This window comes from Onychostruthus taczanowskii, unplaced genomic scaffold (genome assembly GCF_017590055.1).
Source record: "Onychostruthus taczanowskii isolate IOZ18803 unplaced genomic scaffold, ASM1759005v1 scaffold55, whole genome shotgun sequence".
Lineage (NCBI taxonomy): Eukaryota > Metazoa > Chordata > Aves > Passeriformes > Passeridae > Onychostruthus > Onychostruthus taczanowskii.
Window position 1 is genome coordinate 3,833,774 of NW_024503124.1, and position 15,937 is coordinate 3,849,710.

Consider the following 15,937-nt stretch of genomic DNA (forward strand, 5'->3'; position numbering starts at 1 on the left):
TGTGAATTAACTGCCTTACCTAAAAGGAACTTCAACTTTTTGCTTTGGCCTTTACAGGCAGACAATTTTTCTAGCTTGAGATTCTTTTCCAACTGATACAATAAATACAGCCACTGCCAGTTTATCTCCATTTACTCCAGGATCAGGCAGCTCTTCTCCCTTCCTGATGTTCACCCCTAAACTGTTTTAGGCAACAGCCTAAAACATCCAGCCAGTCCTTAAAGTGAGACTTGGGCACTGACTTTTGTGTACATGACAAGCATAATTTCTGCATACAGGGCTATCACACTGCTGCTATGATTAAAAGCAGAAGAATAGCAAAGTTTAAATTCCAGAGCCCTAAAGAATCTCGTTAGATTTGTGAATCACAACAGCAAACAGGTCTCACCCAGACCCCCACGGACAGCGTTGGTAAAGGCTGACACAAGGGCAGCAGCTCCGAGCACTAAATGGATAAAGTGGCATCCCCAGCAGAATTTTTCTTCATTCATTATCAGTGCATTTTTAGAGTCACCACATAACCCTGCCCACCCTTCCCCACAGGGATATGGGTATCAAGTCATTCGTCAGCAGAATATTGTCACATTTTACAATATCACCCTTAAGTACACGAGCTCTCAACAGGACAGCACTGGAGGTTATTGATTCTGAGCCACTGACACAGCAGACAGCATCCCCTCAGCAGGAGAGATGCCCAAGGTCAAATGCCTTCTTAAAATACACATTTGGCTACAGGAGTTTCATTAAGTCCAATAAACCATCAGGTATCGACTGGTGGCACTATTTATAAATAATCAGCCTGTGCAGTGCTGACCCCTTTTTTATTTAATGAAATTTGCTTCCTCTTGTCAGCGTCAGGTATTTTGAGTCGGCAAAACGCTGTGACCTCTCCTACACTAAAAATGAAACTGCGTATGAAGACTGTCATAAAAGCCCAACACCAGCCCCCGGAAATAGCATGCATCTATTTAGGCAATATAAACAAGATGTCAAGTCTTTAGGAGCGTGAGCTGTTGAAGCAAGCACCAAACACTCCCTAGACATTTGCACACCACAGACAGGGAGCGAGGGAGCTCTTTCATTCAGCTTTCATTAAATAAATAATGTATTACGTATGAGCAAGATTTGTGTTATTGCAGCAGTGAAAACAACTCATTCTGAATTAAGACATCCAGGAATTAAAGCACTCACTCTTTGTGCATTTCCTAAAGGGAAATAATCTTCTAAAGGCAGGATTTCTTGTAGAGAAGCTGTGATGTCCCACAGCACTGCGGGCCCAGCCAGGTCAGGGCTGGGCCTCAGCAAAGCCTTCCTTCTCAGAGGTCCAGTGCAGAACCAGCATCCTGCTCGGCTCAAGCCCCCACGCTCCCTTAGTTCAGCATTGCTTCCTCCTCCTTAGCCCAGAACTGGCAGGAGCTTTATCCACCACAGGCTGGCAAAATCTCATGTTGAGTTAATGGTCCTTTATTTCCTGATGGAATTTCCTGACTCCTATTCTTTATACCACAGTGGCAGAAGTAGGGATCCCTTTTCCTCTTTCTGAGGTAGTTTGGTCACCTGACCTTTAAATTCTCCTGCAGCATCCATAAGGCAGGTAGGTAGCAGGGGGAATCACACCAAAAAAATCCAGGAAACATAAGCTCATCTCTTCAGGCCGTTCTATATTTAGCAGTTCCCTGGTGTGCTGGTACGTTTCTAATTGCTGTTGTCAGAATGTATGCAGGAGAGGGAGCTGCTGTTTTACAGAAGAACAGCCCTTCCTACCCAGGTGTGAAGTGCAGGATGTCGGCCGACCCGGGGCAGGAGCTGCAGGGTCAAACACAGCGCCCAGACTGTTCTTTCCCTAAGGCCCAGCCTTGCTGTACTCACCCTGGGAGCTGCCTGGGCTTGTTTCCATGCACACCCCCCATTCTCACAGCAAGGGGTGCGTTCCCGGTCTGTACACATTTATGGTCACTACATTGCATGGGGACACTCTGATTTGCAAGTGAGCAGCGTTCAGTGACACCACGCTGTAACAAATATGGGGCATGGAGAGATAAGGAGTTATTACAAGGCAGGATTAAAACTCTTCAGTTGATCTGTATTGATTTTATTTTTGCCGTACTGCCTGCCTGATCATACATCTTCCCATTCCCATCCCGCCGCTGGGCAGGAGGGGGCATGGCTCAGCCGAGCCTGCAGAGCCTGGCACATATCCATGGGGCAGAGGAAAAGCCGCCGGCATCCTTGAGTGGTTACAAATTACAGACCTCTCACCAGGGGACCGGGCTGGAGCCAGGATCCAGCTTTTAGCGTGCCAAAGCCAAGTACAGCTAAATTACACTCTCAGCTGCCCTGCCAAAGAGCCGCTGTGGCAGACACGGCTCCGTGCCCGGGGCCACCGCGCACATCCACCCACAGCACCCCAGGCACGGAGGGGCCAAACTGATCCCTGGCTGTCACACTTGGCCCAGGTTTAGCCCTGTCCACGTGGAACAGCCAAAATCTCCTCTTGGAAAGGCAGACAAGAGTCGCACAGCGGAGTGCTGAGGGAGAGCTCCCACACCTGCACGCTCAGCAGCCACGGGGGCAGCAGCGCTGCCTTTGCTGCTGCACCAGCACAGAGCTCCCTTTCCTTCCAGCCCAGATTGACCCAGGAGCAACTGCTATGTGACCAAACGGCTCCCACCCCTCCCTGCTGATCGGAAAGCCGGAATTATTTTCAACCTTGTTAGCATTTGCCAAGCATCATTTCAACCCTAACATTATAGGTGTTTAATAGGGCCATACTGGAAGTCTTTGAACCTTGCAATCAATACAGCTGAGCCGCTGCACAAAATTTACAATTGATCTGTGTTTCACTTCATTAAATGTTAGTTTTACAAGCTTTTAAGATAGGCCTGCTTAAAATTGTTTAACAACCTGTGGCTGCACCATCAGCTTTAAATGGCCACGCAGCACTACTGAAGGATAACCCCACTAGTCAGCGATCTCTTGCCCTACAACAGTATCAAACTCACTTTTAAAAACCTGTAACATGTTCAGCAACATTCCTCTAAGCTCCAAGCACGCTGACACAAACCACTTAGCGAGCAAGAGAGCACAGACAATAAAACTGAAACCCTGGGCCCAGCTTCTTTGAACACCCATTTCAAAAGTGGCTGAGCTGCCCACCTTACAAGCCCCAAGGAGGGACTCTTGAAAATTCTTCAAATACTAATTTTTGGAACAGACCAACTCCCCTGGAGCAAGCAGGCACATGTCATTAGTCACTTGGAGACCACACAATCCTCAGGTGGACTAAGCCATACAGATTTGCAGCAATAATAATGTGCACACCCAGGAAATTAATCATCAAATCTGCTTTCTGGCTTCTTTTCCTTGATCCACTGAGTTAAGAGTGAAACAAAACCTTGATTCCTGCTACACCAGGATGGCTGAGAGGATCTATCAAGCCCTTACTCCACAGGCAACACTCTGCATGGCATAAATTATGAGGTCTGATAGCAAACCATCACTCTGCTACCACTGCTAACACACAGTGCTAGTTATCTTCTAGACAAGCGTAATATTTTAGTGCAAATGGGTTTATGTACTAGTATTTCCTCATTTCTACGGCCTTGCCTCACCAGCCTCTATATTTTCACTTCCACAGCCAACAGCTAGTAATGGGGAAAAATACTGTACATTCATTACAGGTGAAAACAATAAAAAAAATTCCACATCCATTATTTCTTTATGCTCTGGTTAAAGGTTACACTTTCCTCTTCATTCCTGTGTCCTGCAACTTATTAATCCCTTTGCCAGGGTAATTCTTGGAGTAGGTAAAAATCTATTTACACAAACAAGTGATATATCGTACAATCCGCCGGGTAAGGACCAGCATTCTTGAAAATTAAAACATATACATATATATATATATATATACACACACACACATCTTTAAAGCATGTCAGTAGCTGAGGAACTTTGTCACCTACCATGTGCAGACAGGCTGGGGCCTCCTTGCTTCTCCTGCCATCCGGAGCTGCTTCTGGAGATGCTGCTCGGGTCCTTTGGAAATGGCTGCTCCCGGTTGCTCGTGCCAGTCCTGCCCCACGCCTGGGCACCCTGCTCCCTTCAGAGGGAGCGCTCCTGTTCAGCATCGGGGGCTCAGAGATCAGCCCACATCTACAGCCCCAAAAAAGCAGCTCCCCCACTCACCAGGTAAATACCTGGACACAGCAAAAGGACAGAAAATGTTTTTGCATTGGTCCCGCACATGACAGACCAAAATCTCCCAGATGCCGCTACTGAGGGGTTACACTTCAGCAATTACTCATTCTCCTGCCAGCAAATGGGAAACCTCTTTTGGCTGCCAGGAGCTCCATGGCCAGGAGGGAGACAAACATACAAAGTGATCAAAACCACCCCAGCAACACATCCCAGAATGTTCACAGCACCCACTACAGCAAAGGAATTCAGAAAATTCTCCTTTGTGCATTATTTCTCTCCCTCATCCCCATCTTTGCTTTGGGCCATGCTGACAGCACAGGCTGGGAAGTGGAATGTTGGACTTGGAGCTAAAGCAATGTTTATTGTCACTGTCTGCAGGAGAAAAGCTGTTTCTCTGACATTCCTACCCAAAACAAACGCACTCCTGCGGGATAAAAGGAGCGGGGAGCTGCTCCAGCCACAGCCCAACATGACTACACAAGGCCCAGCAGCCTCTGCCAACTTGCCTGGCACAGCCACAAAACCAAATCCAGACCCAAGGCAGGAAAGGAGAAGAACTGAAATCAGCTCTCAGCTGCAAAGTTTTATTCCTCTGAGCACTGACAAAACCCAGATGGTCTTTCTCTGAGTGGAGACCATTTTGCACCTGGAAAACTCCAGTTGGGAAGAGAAACCAGAAGGCAAAGGGGAGAAATGTGCTCATGCAAGCACTTGCTTTGCAAACAGAGCTGTACCCCTCTAATCAGCAGCAAATGTTCCTGTGCACAGCAGGAATACAAGCAAAGCAAACCTGTCTCTCAAAGAGATGAAGGCATTTCTTCACATCAATAAATATCTCACACTGATGTAAACAAAACAACCCAAACAGACACCTGTTGGAAGGTTTAAAATTGAGGGAAAATGTGTTAACAAAAATGGTGTTAATGAAGCTGTTTAGGATCTACCTTTCTTTTCTGAAATCATTTGAAGGATTGAAGGGCCGAAGTCAGCAGACTGGGGGGACCTTCCCTCAGGAGCAGAGTTCAAACAGCAGGATTTTACTGAGCAATGTTCCCAAGCAAAGGACACCAAGCATTCCCAGACGCCTTCCAGTAGTACCACAGCAAATAACACCACATATTAACATAAACACTAAGCTAAGACCAAATAAAATAAGCCTGCTTTTCAGTCCCAGGCTCCACACACCTAGAGTAAACCCCATACAGCTTTACCCCTCTCTACCAACTTGCAAGGTGAAATTGATTTTTAATCCCTTTTAATCACTACCTGTGACAATTTCCATGTAATTTACCCACTGCTCAGGAAATTGCAACAGACACACCAAAACAGGAAGAGAAAATGCATCATTTTGAGGTAATTTTCCTGTGATTTATACCCATGAAATCCCAGTTAACAGGACTGCCTGTGTAAAGCAGCAATAGAAACATGAAGGGATTTGGGCCTTTTTTTAAAGTGAATACTTGGTAAACCAGCATTAATTTTCTGGTATGTTGGAATATTGTAAGGATCACTCAAGTGATTGAAAACAGAATAAAAACTTGAGGGTGTGTGCAGTTACAGTTCAGCACTGCAGTCATTTTTGCTGCCATTTGGACATCTTTATGTATCTGAAAAGAATGAAAACTCACAGGACACATCTGAGCACAGAGCTACTTGGGTTACACAGCTCTCTTCTAATACTGTCCCTTAATTGATATAATTTCAGCTCCTCTTGGTTAGGCCACTGGAATTCTGAGGTTAGCAATATGCAAAATAGGAACTAAAAATGTGGTTAACAGGCAGTTTAGCCCAAAAACCTTTTTGGGAGCATATTTAATTACTCCTGGGGAAGAAAAAGAAAAGGCTCTGCCTAATATTTCCTCCCCAACCAAACAAATAGCATGGATAATTAGACTAAAGATCTTTCCCTCTTGCAATCAGTCTGATTTATATATATATTTTCTATGATGACAGAAAACTAAAATGCAGCAAATATTACTTAGACCCATTTTTTATAACATGGATTCAGAAAGTTTCTCTCAGTCCGTGACATCAACAGCTCCTAAGTTATCCACAGGGATAGGCAGAAGCACAATTTATTTATGTAAATTCCATCCAGCCCGAGAAAAGTTCTCTCCCTCTATGACACAAAGGACTGGAAATCTCCAAATTCCACATTTTTTCTTCCCTTTTTCCCCTCCAGACTCTCCCAAATCAGTATTTTCTGTATTTACGGCAAGTACCTGTGCTGGGAATGAAGGCCCGGTCCTGTGAGAGGAGAACGGCGTCGTGAGGGAAGATGGCGGAGATGGGGCTGTGAGGGGAGTGAGGCCATGGTGGAAAAGTTCTGCTGTGAGGAGAGAGGAGTTATGAGGGGAGAGTGGGGCCATGACGGGAGGTGGCAGAGATGGAGTTGTGAAGGGAGAATGGAGCTGTGAGGGAAAATGGCAGAGATGGGGCTGTGAGGGGAGAATGGGGCTGTAAGGGAAAAACTGAGCTGTGAGAAGACAGAGAGGAGCTATGAGGAGAGAATGGTACCGTGAGGGAAGGTGTGAGGGGAGAATGGGGCTGTGAGGGAAAATGGCAGAGATGGAGCTGTGAGGGGAGTTGTGAGGGGAGAATGGGGCTGTGAGGTTCCACATTTTTTTTTCCCTTTTTCCCCTCCAGACTCTCCCAGATCAGTATTTTCTGTATTTACAGCAAGTACCTGTGCTGGGAATGAAGGCCCGGTCCTGTGAGAGAAGAATGGCGTCGTGAGGGAAGATGGCGGAGACGGGGCTGTGAGGGGAGAGTGGGGCCATGGTGGAAAAGTTCAGCTGTGAGGAGAGAGGAGTTATGAGGGGAGAGTGGGGCCATGAGGGGAGGTGGCAGAGATGGAGTTGTGAAGGGAGAATGGAGCTGTGAGGGAAAATGGCAGAGATGGGGCTGTGAGGGGAGAATGGGGCTGTAAGGGAAAATGGCAGAGATGGGGCTGTGAGGGGAGAATGGGGCCATGAGGGAAAAACTGAGCTGTGAGAAGACAGAGAGGAGCTATGAGGAGAGAATGGTACCGTGAGGGAAGGTGTGAGGGGAGAATGGGGCTGTGAGGGAAAATGGCAGAGATGGAGCTGTGAGGGGAGTTGTGAGGGGAGAACGGGGCTGTGAGGAGAGAGAGGCGAGAATGGGGTTCATGAGGGGAGAGAAAGGGGAGTTGTGAGGGGAGATGGTGGGGATGAGGCTGTGAGGGGAGAGGAGAGTGGGGCCATGAGGGGAGGTGGCAGAGATGGAGTTGTGAAGGGAGAATGGGTCTGTGAGGGAAAATGGCAGAGATGGGGCTGTGAGGGGAGAGAGTTGTGAGGGGAGAATGGGGCCATGAGGGAAAAACTGAGCTGTGAGAAGACAGAGAGGAGCTATGAGGGGAGAATGGTACCGTAAGGGAAGGTGTGAGGGGAGAATGGGGCTGTGAGGGAAAATGGCAGAGATGGAGCTGTGAGGGGAGTTGTGAGGGGAGAATGGGGCTGTGAGGAGAGAGAGGCGAGAATGGGGTTCATGAGGGGAGAGAAAGGGGAGTTGTGAGGGGAGATGGTGGGGATGAGGCTGTGAGGGGAGAGAGACGAGTTGTGAGGAGAAAGAGTGGAGTTACAGGGAAAATGAGGCCGTTGAGGGGGAAATGGGGCTGTGAGGAGATGGGGTAGTTATGAGGGAAGAGAGGAGAGTTGTGAGGGGAGACTGCAGAAGATGGGGCTCTAAGGGTAATTGTGAGGGAAGATGGTGCTGTGAGGAGGGAGAGAAGGGCTGTGAGGGAAGATGGTGCTGTGAGGACGGAGAGAAGGGCTGTGAGGGAAGATGGTGCTGTGAGGAGGGAAAGAGGAGAGCTGTGAGGGGAGATGAGGCTCTGACGGGGTGTTGCTCCCACTGTCCCGGCTGCATCATGTGAAAGAGCCCACTGTAAACACCAGCTCCAGGGAGCTGAGGGGACAGAAACACCCCCAACATCCCCTGCTCTGATCCCAGTAAGTGACTCCTGGGACACAGCAGGACCAAGCCCTCAGTATTTTCCTCAACCAGGCGAGCACATTTCTGACTGAGACCTCAGCATCAATTAATTAATCAAGATCCAAGATAAAACCTTACCAGTGCCAGTCTAGGCACTGATCACTGGCTGCCTCTTCCCTCCATTGCTCCTTTTTCCTGCTAAGGTAGGGATATTAGCAGGGGAAAAGTCAAGCCGGCTGTCACATGGAACTATCCTCTAAGAAAAGAGAGGGCAGCTTCAAAAGAGCCGAGGGAAGCAGCTGGAAAAGCTTCAAGTTTTCTATTTTTCATTTATTTGCTTTTTTTTTTTTTAACTAACTGCTCATTTTTACACCTGAAAATGCCTCTGAAGTGCCTTTAGAGCAGAATATTTATTGCTCTCTGTGGCACATACCTGCCTTCCCATCCAGCTCAGCTTTCCATCAGTGCTTGCAGAAACATTTTCCTGGACAGAGTAAAGTTATTACTTAACATAAAGCACATATGGATTATGGATGATCTGCATGGATATTTCTGCACTTTCCATTCTGTCAGGGTACCAACACAACCTCTTCCCTGCCTCTTTGGCTTTGTTTGTCCAAATGCAGATAAGCTGCTCCAAGACAACCCATAGGTGCTGGAACAGAGCAGGAAGAAACTGAAACCTCCAGTTCATGTTTAGCAGCATAAAGTGAGAGTACCCAAGCAATACATCCAACCCCCAAAATACTCAGTGCAAAACTCTGAAATCTCTAGAGAAGCCAAAGAGATGCTGAAAAATGGCCACAGCAGGCTTAAAAATAAAAACCAAAAGGAAGTATGAAAATCATGCCAGAAAGGGAAATAACCAAAAAACCCACAGTTTTAACATCAGAACATACAAGAATGCTCGTAAGGAAGGCTTTAAAATGAGTTTCACAATTTGTTGTGATTGAAGAAAAGACCTTATTCATGACATCACTCAGCTTGCACCTAATTGTGTGCACATGTTGGGGCTCCAGCCTGAAGCAATGGGTTAATTCTCCAATTATTTCACAGGATTAGAACTACCTTTTTTTTTTTTTCCCCTGGAAATGTAGTGTGATTGTGAAGCCCATCAAGACATGCTATTTCATAATTAATTCTAAATAAAAAGTGAATTCTCTCCTTTGTCTAAATAGTTTGCTTTGGCTCAGCTAGGAGCAGCAATTAGCAGGACAGCCTCCCTGAACACATTTGATCTGCTAGAGAGTTTCCTGCTGTGGATCAGAGAACAAACCTGATTTCACACAATCCATGGGGTTTATGTTGGCTGGATGTGCTGTAATTAAAATGATCTTTTTTCCCCAAGGGCTTTGTTTATCTGCTTGTGCTTTCTCACAGAGAGGCATTCACATACCTAATTTAGCCCTTCGGTTGATTTACACTTCTGCTCTTTACCAGCTCCCTTTGTAGTATTCACTGCTTGTAGTTTGGTGCAGAAACTGGGACCTGTTGTCACTGGCGTTACAGGTCCGTTTTATTAGCAAGAGTAGAGGAACAGTTCCCATGGAAACATTCCCATGCTTCATGGTGTGGTTTTCCTGGGATTCTCAAGGTTGGGTAGGGTGGGCTCTGGGCCTTCCTAAATGGGAGCACGCAGCAGTCTGTGGAGACTTCCCCCTCAGCAGGGGGAGGAAAAACCTGTATTTTTAGATTGTGTATTTCCTCTCTTGTGAAGTCGAATGCCTGTGAAAACAGAGCAGGCTCGACAGCCCCACACCATTGATTGATGTTCAGGCTGATCCCTCTGCTCTGACAACAAACCGGATCCTATTTGGAAAGGCCACCTCCAAACCCAAGAGAACATTTTCCTTTCACTCTGACCTTTACACTTAAGCTGTGCTTTAACAGGGCTCAGCACACTGGCCTGAGCCAGGATGGCCCTCCCTGTGTCACACCAGGGACTTCCCAAACCCCTTGGAAAAAGACCCCAAACACATCAAACCCCTCCTGCTCTACAGTGGAGGTGTTCAGGCCTGGGAACACCACTGCTCACAAGGCAACCTGAGCCCCTGGCATTTACCAAGAGTGATGAAAAAAAGAAAATGAAGTCACCTGTGAGAGGATTAAACCACCTTCTCTCTCCCCCAGTGTTTGCCACACCCAGGTGAGCTCATTGAAAATCAACTGTCCCACCCAAACACAGCACCAGAGTCACCTGCAGCAGCCTGGACCCTGGCAGGGCAGGTCCCCATCACCATCCCCCTTCCCTTTGTACTGTTTCTTTCCAGAAGCTGACAATGGGCTCCCAGAGTTATTTTTCCCTTTATTTTTTTATCTGCAGCATCACAAATATTTTTTTAAATCTACTTCAACCTATACATAGTAGTGAGGGGGAAAAAATCCAAAGAAACTCCAAACTTCAGGGACACAGCCAGTGCTTTGAAGAGATCATTATAACAAGTTCTTATTCAAGAGGAGAGCAATTATCATGTTCCAACAAACACATTAAATAATTCAGTATTGTTATTTTGGCAGGTCTTTGTGAACCAGGTGTTTAGGAAGAGGTTTCAGACAGAAGCATGTGATGCAGACTCTGGGGACCTTCCCCACAAGCCAGTAGCATGAGGAGAGCCACTGGTGCTTGGACTAGGCTGGAGTTCCCCAGAGCCTGAGTGCAGCAAAGCCCTCATATCATTATCTTAGGACTCTGTGGTTTTACTTATTTCCATCATCCCCATCAATATTTCTCCATTTTAGAATTACTCACATGGAACTGTCTGAGCTTGCACGGTTAAGGAAGACTCAAGTAAGGTTTCTGTCTCTGGTCTATGTTATCTTAAGCTTTTAAAACACAGAGTCATATTTTTATTATTTATGTAAGAGTATTCAAAAGTTCATTTTCCTTCACACTACCATCTCTGTGTTGCTTGACCCCTACCAATCCCACATAGTCTTGCTAAGCCTTCCCCCCGCAACCTTCCACACACTGAAAATCTCAACCATGCTATGCTATTTCTGGGATTTAAAAAAAAAAAAAAACAAAAAAAAAAAAAAAAAAAAAAACCAAAACAAAAAACCAACACAAAAACAACCAAACAGGAGGAGTCTGGAGCCACCAAGCAGGTGGGAAAGGAGCTTTTTCTTTAAGAAAAGAGTGATTCCAAGCAAGACGATTCACTCACTCCTCCTTTGGCAGTTCCCCTTCCCCCTCACTCCCAGTATTGCACACACCAGACCCGAGTTCCCAGCTCTGGCAAACACCCTCTCCTGCACGTGCTAGAAAGCCCCATAACCACAAATCAGCCCAGCAAATCCCTGTTTGCTGCTTGATTAATTAATGCAGAGCCTCTATTTACTCATTCCAGGCCAAGTCTGCCGTTCTTACCTTGGGGACCTTGGATGACCAGACTTGCAGTTTGGTGCTGGTTTGGGAACATTCATGGCTGGTTCACCTGAGCCTGGAAAACACAAGTGTGGAGACAGACAGAGATTTTGGCATTCCATACCCAGCAGCTACATTTGCTGGCCCATTCTGCTCAAAATAAAAGACAGTCTCATCAAAACCTTTTTTCCACTTAAAAATGGGGAGAAAACATTTTCTTCTGTATCAAAGTTGTGAGATCAGTATAAAGAATTCACACCACCCTGGGACTTACTTCAAAAACTTCTGGGGAATTAAATAAACCAGTGCCCTGGCATGGCTGGTATTTGTTGGGGAGGCAACACAGAGAGCCTGGAGGGCATTTGTTGTTTGAGAGGTTTGGGTAGCACAAAGGAGCGCTGGGCCAGGCACTGTCCCCAGGCCACAGAGGCTGTTTGGGCTAGCTCTGCTCAAAACATTACAAAGGGCACTCTGGCTTCACACCACGTTCGTAAACATGTCCATCAACTGCAGCCTTTGGGGAACAGGCTCTGCTGAAATCAGTCACTTGCTGAAAACAAAGTGCCATTCTTTACCTTCTAACCCTTCAGCAAAGCAGCTTTTCTGCAGCACAGAAGGTAAAATCAACTCCATACATCCACTACACATGTGCTATTTAAAATTCACTCGCACAGTGAATTTATAGTTCATTCAGGCTCAGCTCAGATCCTGGGAAAGGCCCCGTAACAACACATGCAAATCTTCAACCAAAGCAGAATTCTGCTAAAAACAATAGCACATGGAGTCCACGAGGCCTGGCACAGTTGCATTTCACTGAAAAAGGCTTAACCGCAGGGGCAGGGAGCAAGACAGAGGAGCTGAAGGTCCCAAGTACTACAGAAATTTTTATTCATTAGCACAGAGGCCTTTCAGCAGGCTACAGACTCTCCCAAGAGCACTGACCCCCTTCTGCACACACTGCCCACTTTCTCCTCTTAGGAAGGTGCATTTGAAGGAGTTCCCATGGGATTTACTAACTTAAAGATATTGATTGTACTAAGCATCTCTTTTCTCCAGAAAATTTAGTGAAAGTCCTCTGCTCTGCACTAAGAGCCAGCCCTTTCCCCTGACCCACACAAGCCCATCCTGGGACAGGGATGTGGTGACACAAAAGGCCACCAACACACTATAGGACACTGCCAGCCCCACCAGCACCCCCTTACCTGAACAAGAAGACTCCAGGAGCTCCACATTCTCTTGTCAGCACCCCAAGACTGCTCTGTGAGGAGGGCAGGAAGAAAGAACCAGCACAGCTGTCCTGGGGCTGCAAACACAGCACAGCTGAGGACTGAATGAGTTGCACCTGGTCACACCCCTGCACAATTACCTACAGCTATTCCTTGTTTAGCAGAAAACAGGGAAGCAACTTCACTTCTGGGATTTTTTAAAGCTACCTGGCCAGAAAATGAAGAAAAATGCAGTGTGCTGCTAATTTCTCAACCAAGCAGGAAATGTTTTCAATGGCTCCTGCCTGTAAGCCCAAGCAGCTCAGAGCTTCAGTCAGTAAAGGAGAGCAAACAAGGGTGGGATTCTATAATTTATTACCGTTGCTAAGATGAACACAATACTTGATACCCCATCGTATGCAGAACTGTAAAAAAATAGTTTTAATACAGTATCAAAATTTACACAAGTGTAGTGTCAAAAGACCAGTGTCCCTCACTTGGCCCCTGCACGTCCAGAGTGCAGGCACAAGTACAGGTGTTACAGCTGTTCATACATACAGAGATAGGAATACAACAATTGAACTCTGCAAACAATATAGGGGAGAAAACAACCTGGGAAGAGAACAGATAGCTGGCTGGGCTGGGGTTATATCAGAAACCACACAGGAGGGCAATGGTTCAAAACAGAAGGCTGGATTCTGCACTTCCAACTCAAGGAGAAGCAGGGAACAGGAGTTTTCCCAAGAAAGCAACTCTGGATCAGAGGCCTTACATTGAATGGTACCAAGTGAAAATAACAACAGAAACCAACAGAATTACTGCTGCAAATTAACACACTTTTTCTGAAGACAGACAGCAGATTTACATCATACTCCTATATAACAAAAGATTGTACAGCAACAGAGCTACATTTCACTGCAAATAGCCCACGGATACAGTCCAAGCTCAGAAAAACAGAGGTTCTGACTTTGGCTCAAATCTTAGTAACCAAGAACAAACCAGAAACCCAGGAATTGTTGCATTCCTATTTTTTTAATTAATTTTTATTAGTCTTTTTGATACTCAGCTATGGTAAAAAGTTAAGCAACAGCATTCAGTCACAAGCCTGTTGCACATTCATACATGAAACTATCATTGCTTTAAGATATACACAAAATATCTATCGTTGTAATTCAATACACACAACTAGGATCATACACAGAGATAAAAATAAACTAAGCACATCTAGGGCGCCGTCTGGTCAAATCTCAGGCAATCTGAACAAGAGCTTTCTGCCTCATAATAATGAAAGGCATGCTCTGAGGATAATAAAACCTTTTTCTTTGAAAGAACGCTACAGTGGCAAGAAAAGCTTTTTTTATAATGCAGTGCAATCTTTTAGATCCTTGTAGGCTCTTGTTAAACAAACCAGCATGTCTCTAAATTAAACAGTAGAAATTAGCATCCTGACAATTGGAATATAATTTCCAAAATAAATTCTAATGGAAATCCTGACTTGAGACCTGTAATAATGATGCCTAAGTATTCTGTTCATTAAAGGGCCGTTCATTAAACACCTTACAACTCTTCAGAAGATGTGCATCAAAGTGAATCAAAAAGAAAGCTATCTTGACTTTCATTTAGAAAGAAATTGTGGATCACTACAAGTACTGTAGTTATGCTACACTACCGGCTGGTTAGGACTTTATGGTCTTTTAGCACCTCCAAAGGCAGGTATTCTACCAAAGCAAAAAAATCACCTGGAAATTGCCTAAGCACCATTAACGGATCCTTTACAGACTGAAGTGTGAGTTACTAAGAAGCGACTTTCTCAAGCCTGCCCAGACCAAAGGCACAGTTTTTCAGTGTCTCTCCAGTCTGCTGAAAAACCTCTCTTAAATCCAGTGGAAAACTCGTTCAGACCTATCAGAGATTCACTGTAACTAACCAAAATAAAACTTATTTCGCGTAACGCCTGCAGAATCCCAAACATCTTTTGGTTAGGATGGCAATACCTCAGTGCTTCTAAGGGTGGAGTGTTGCAGTGAGGGCGCAGAGCTTCATTAGCTGGGATATTGGAACAGCAGGATTGGGGGACACTGCCACACAGCTCCCTGCCAGACCCCTGTGCAGAATGTCCCCTGTTTCCAGCAGTCTCTTGCAGTGCAGACCCCCGTTGTCAGCTGGGAATTGCGGTGGACACAGGCGGTGCTTCCCCTCTCCTGGGCAGTTCAGACCGTGCTCTTCAGAGAGAGGATGTGCTCAGGGCTTCTTACATGGGTCCTTTGTACTGATTTCCTGACAAGTGTTGTCTAATTCCAGGGCACGACCCTGCAGCATCTCCAAGTTTCCTCCACACAACCTAGAGGGAGGGATGGAAAGAGAGTTCATTATTCCCAGCTAAGGAGCACTGGTGTTCCTATGGACATGCATCTGGAATGCCACAGCTTGGCACACACACCATGCAGCACAGCTAGGACACAGGGCAGGGACACACAACAGGAGCAGAGACTGTCCCTCAAGGGACACAACATTTCTGAACACAGAAAGCACATGCTGCCAGGTAAAAATGATTAAAAACAGGGACACATGAACTGGCACGTGCACCACTGGGATACTTTACGCTCCACACACGAGACTGAGGGTGTTTGCAGACCTCAACAGAAACTCTGTCCAACTATTTCCCCAACCACATCTCTTGCAGAATGTGATTCAGAAGCACAAAGATCCATCCAGAGGTGTCTAAACATCTCCAGTTTAAAAACCTGTTCTCTCTTTCAAAGGGTTTACTCATTCTCTTAAAATCAAGCAAGGCATTAGAAGTGTTTACTCCACTAGCTCTTCCCTGAAGTCAGAGGAATTGTGCCTGCTCTCCCTGTGCTACACTTTGCTTAACACCCATGTTACAATACTGGAACTAAAAAAGCAGAGAAGTGAAACCCCCAACACTCAGGGAAGTATTTTACAATGATTTATAGAAAGGTTGATGGAATAGGAGCACAAGAACAGTAGCTTGTGTCATGTCCCCAGGCCTCTCAGGGACCACTAGAGACAAGAATGGTGATTCCTATCAATTGTATCAGAATTTCAGATTAATTTTTTGTAACTGATACTAAATCACCCACTAATCTCCAGGCCAACAGCAATATGACTGTCAAGAAATGTAAAAGCTCTTTTCCATTGTCATCATTCATTATTTGTACTTTACCAGTGCCTAAAGTCCAGCAGTGAACAGACT

The 15,937-nt window shown here is 45.8% G+C and overlaps 1 protein-coding gene across 6 annotated transcripts in view; it reads right to left on the minus strand.

Moving 5' to 3' along the window:
- CCDC85A (coiled-coil domain containing 85A) overlaps positions 1–15,937 on the minus strand; it is a 157,365-nt gene that overhangs the window by 74,430 nt on the left and 66,998 nt on the right. For 4 of the 6 annotated variants that reach the window (XM_041417272.1, XM_041417269.1, XM_041417267.1 and 1 more), the window contains one exon: positions 13,079–15,061. In XM_041417272.1, coding sequence (XP_041273206.1) covers positions 14,972–15,061 — 90 coding nt within the window. In that variant the 3' untranslated portion in view covers positions 13,079–14,971. Of the gene's footprint in view, positions 1–11,518; positions 11,592–12,717; positions 12,819–13,078; positions 15,062–15,937 lie in introns of those variants that run through there. The other 2 variants (XR_005953593.1, XR_005953594.1) reach the window with 2 other exon arrangements.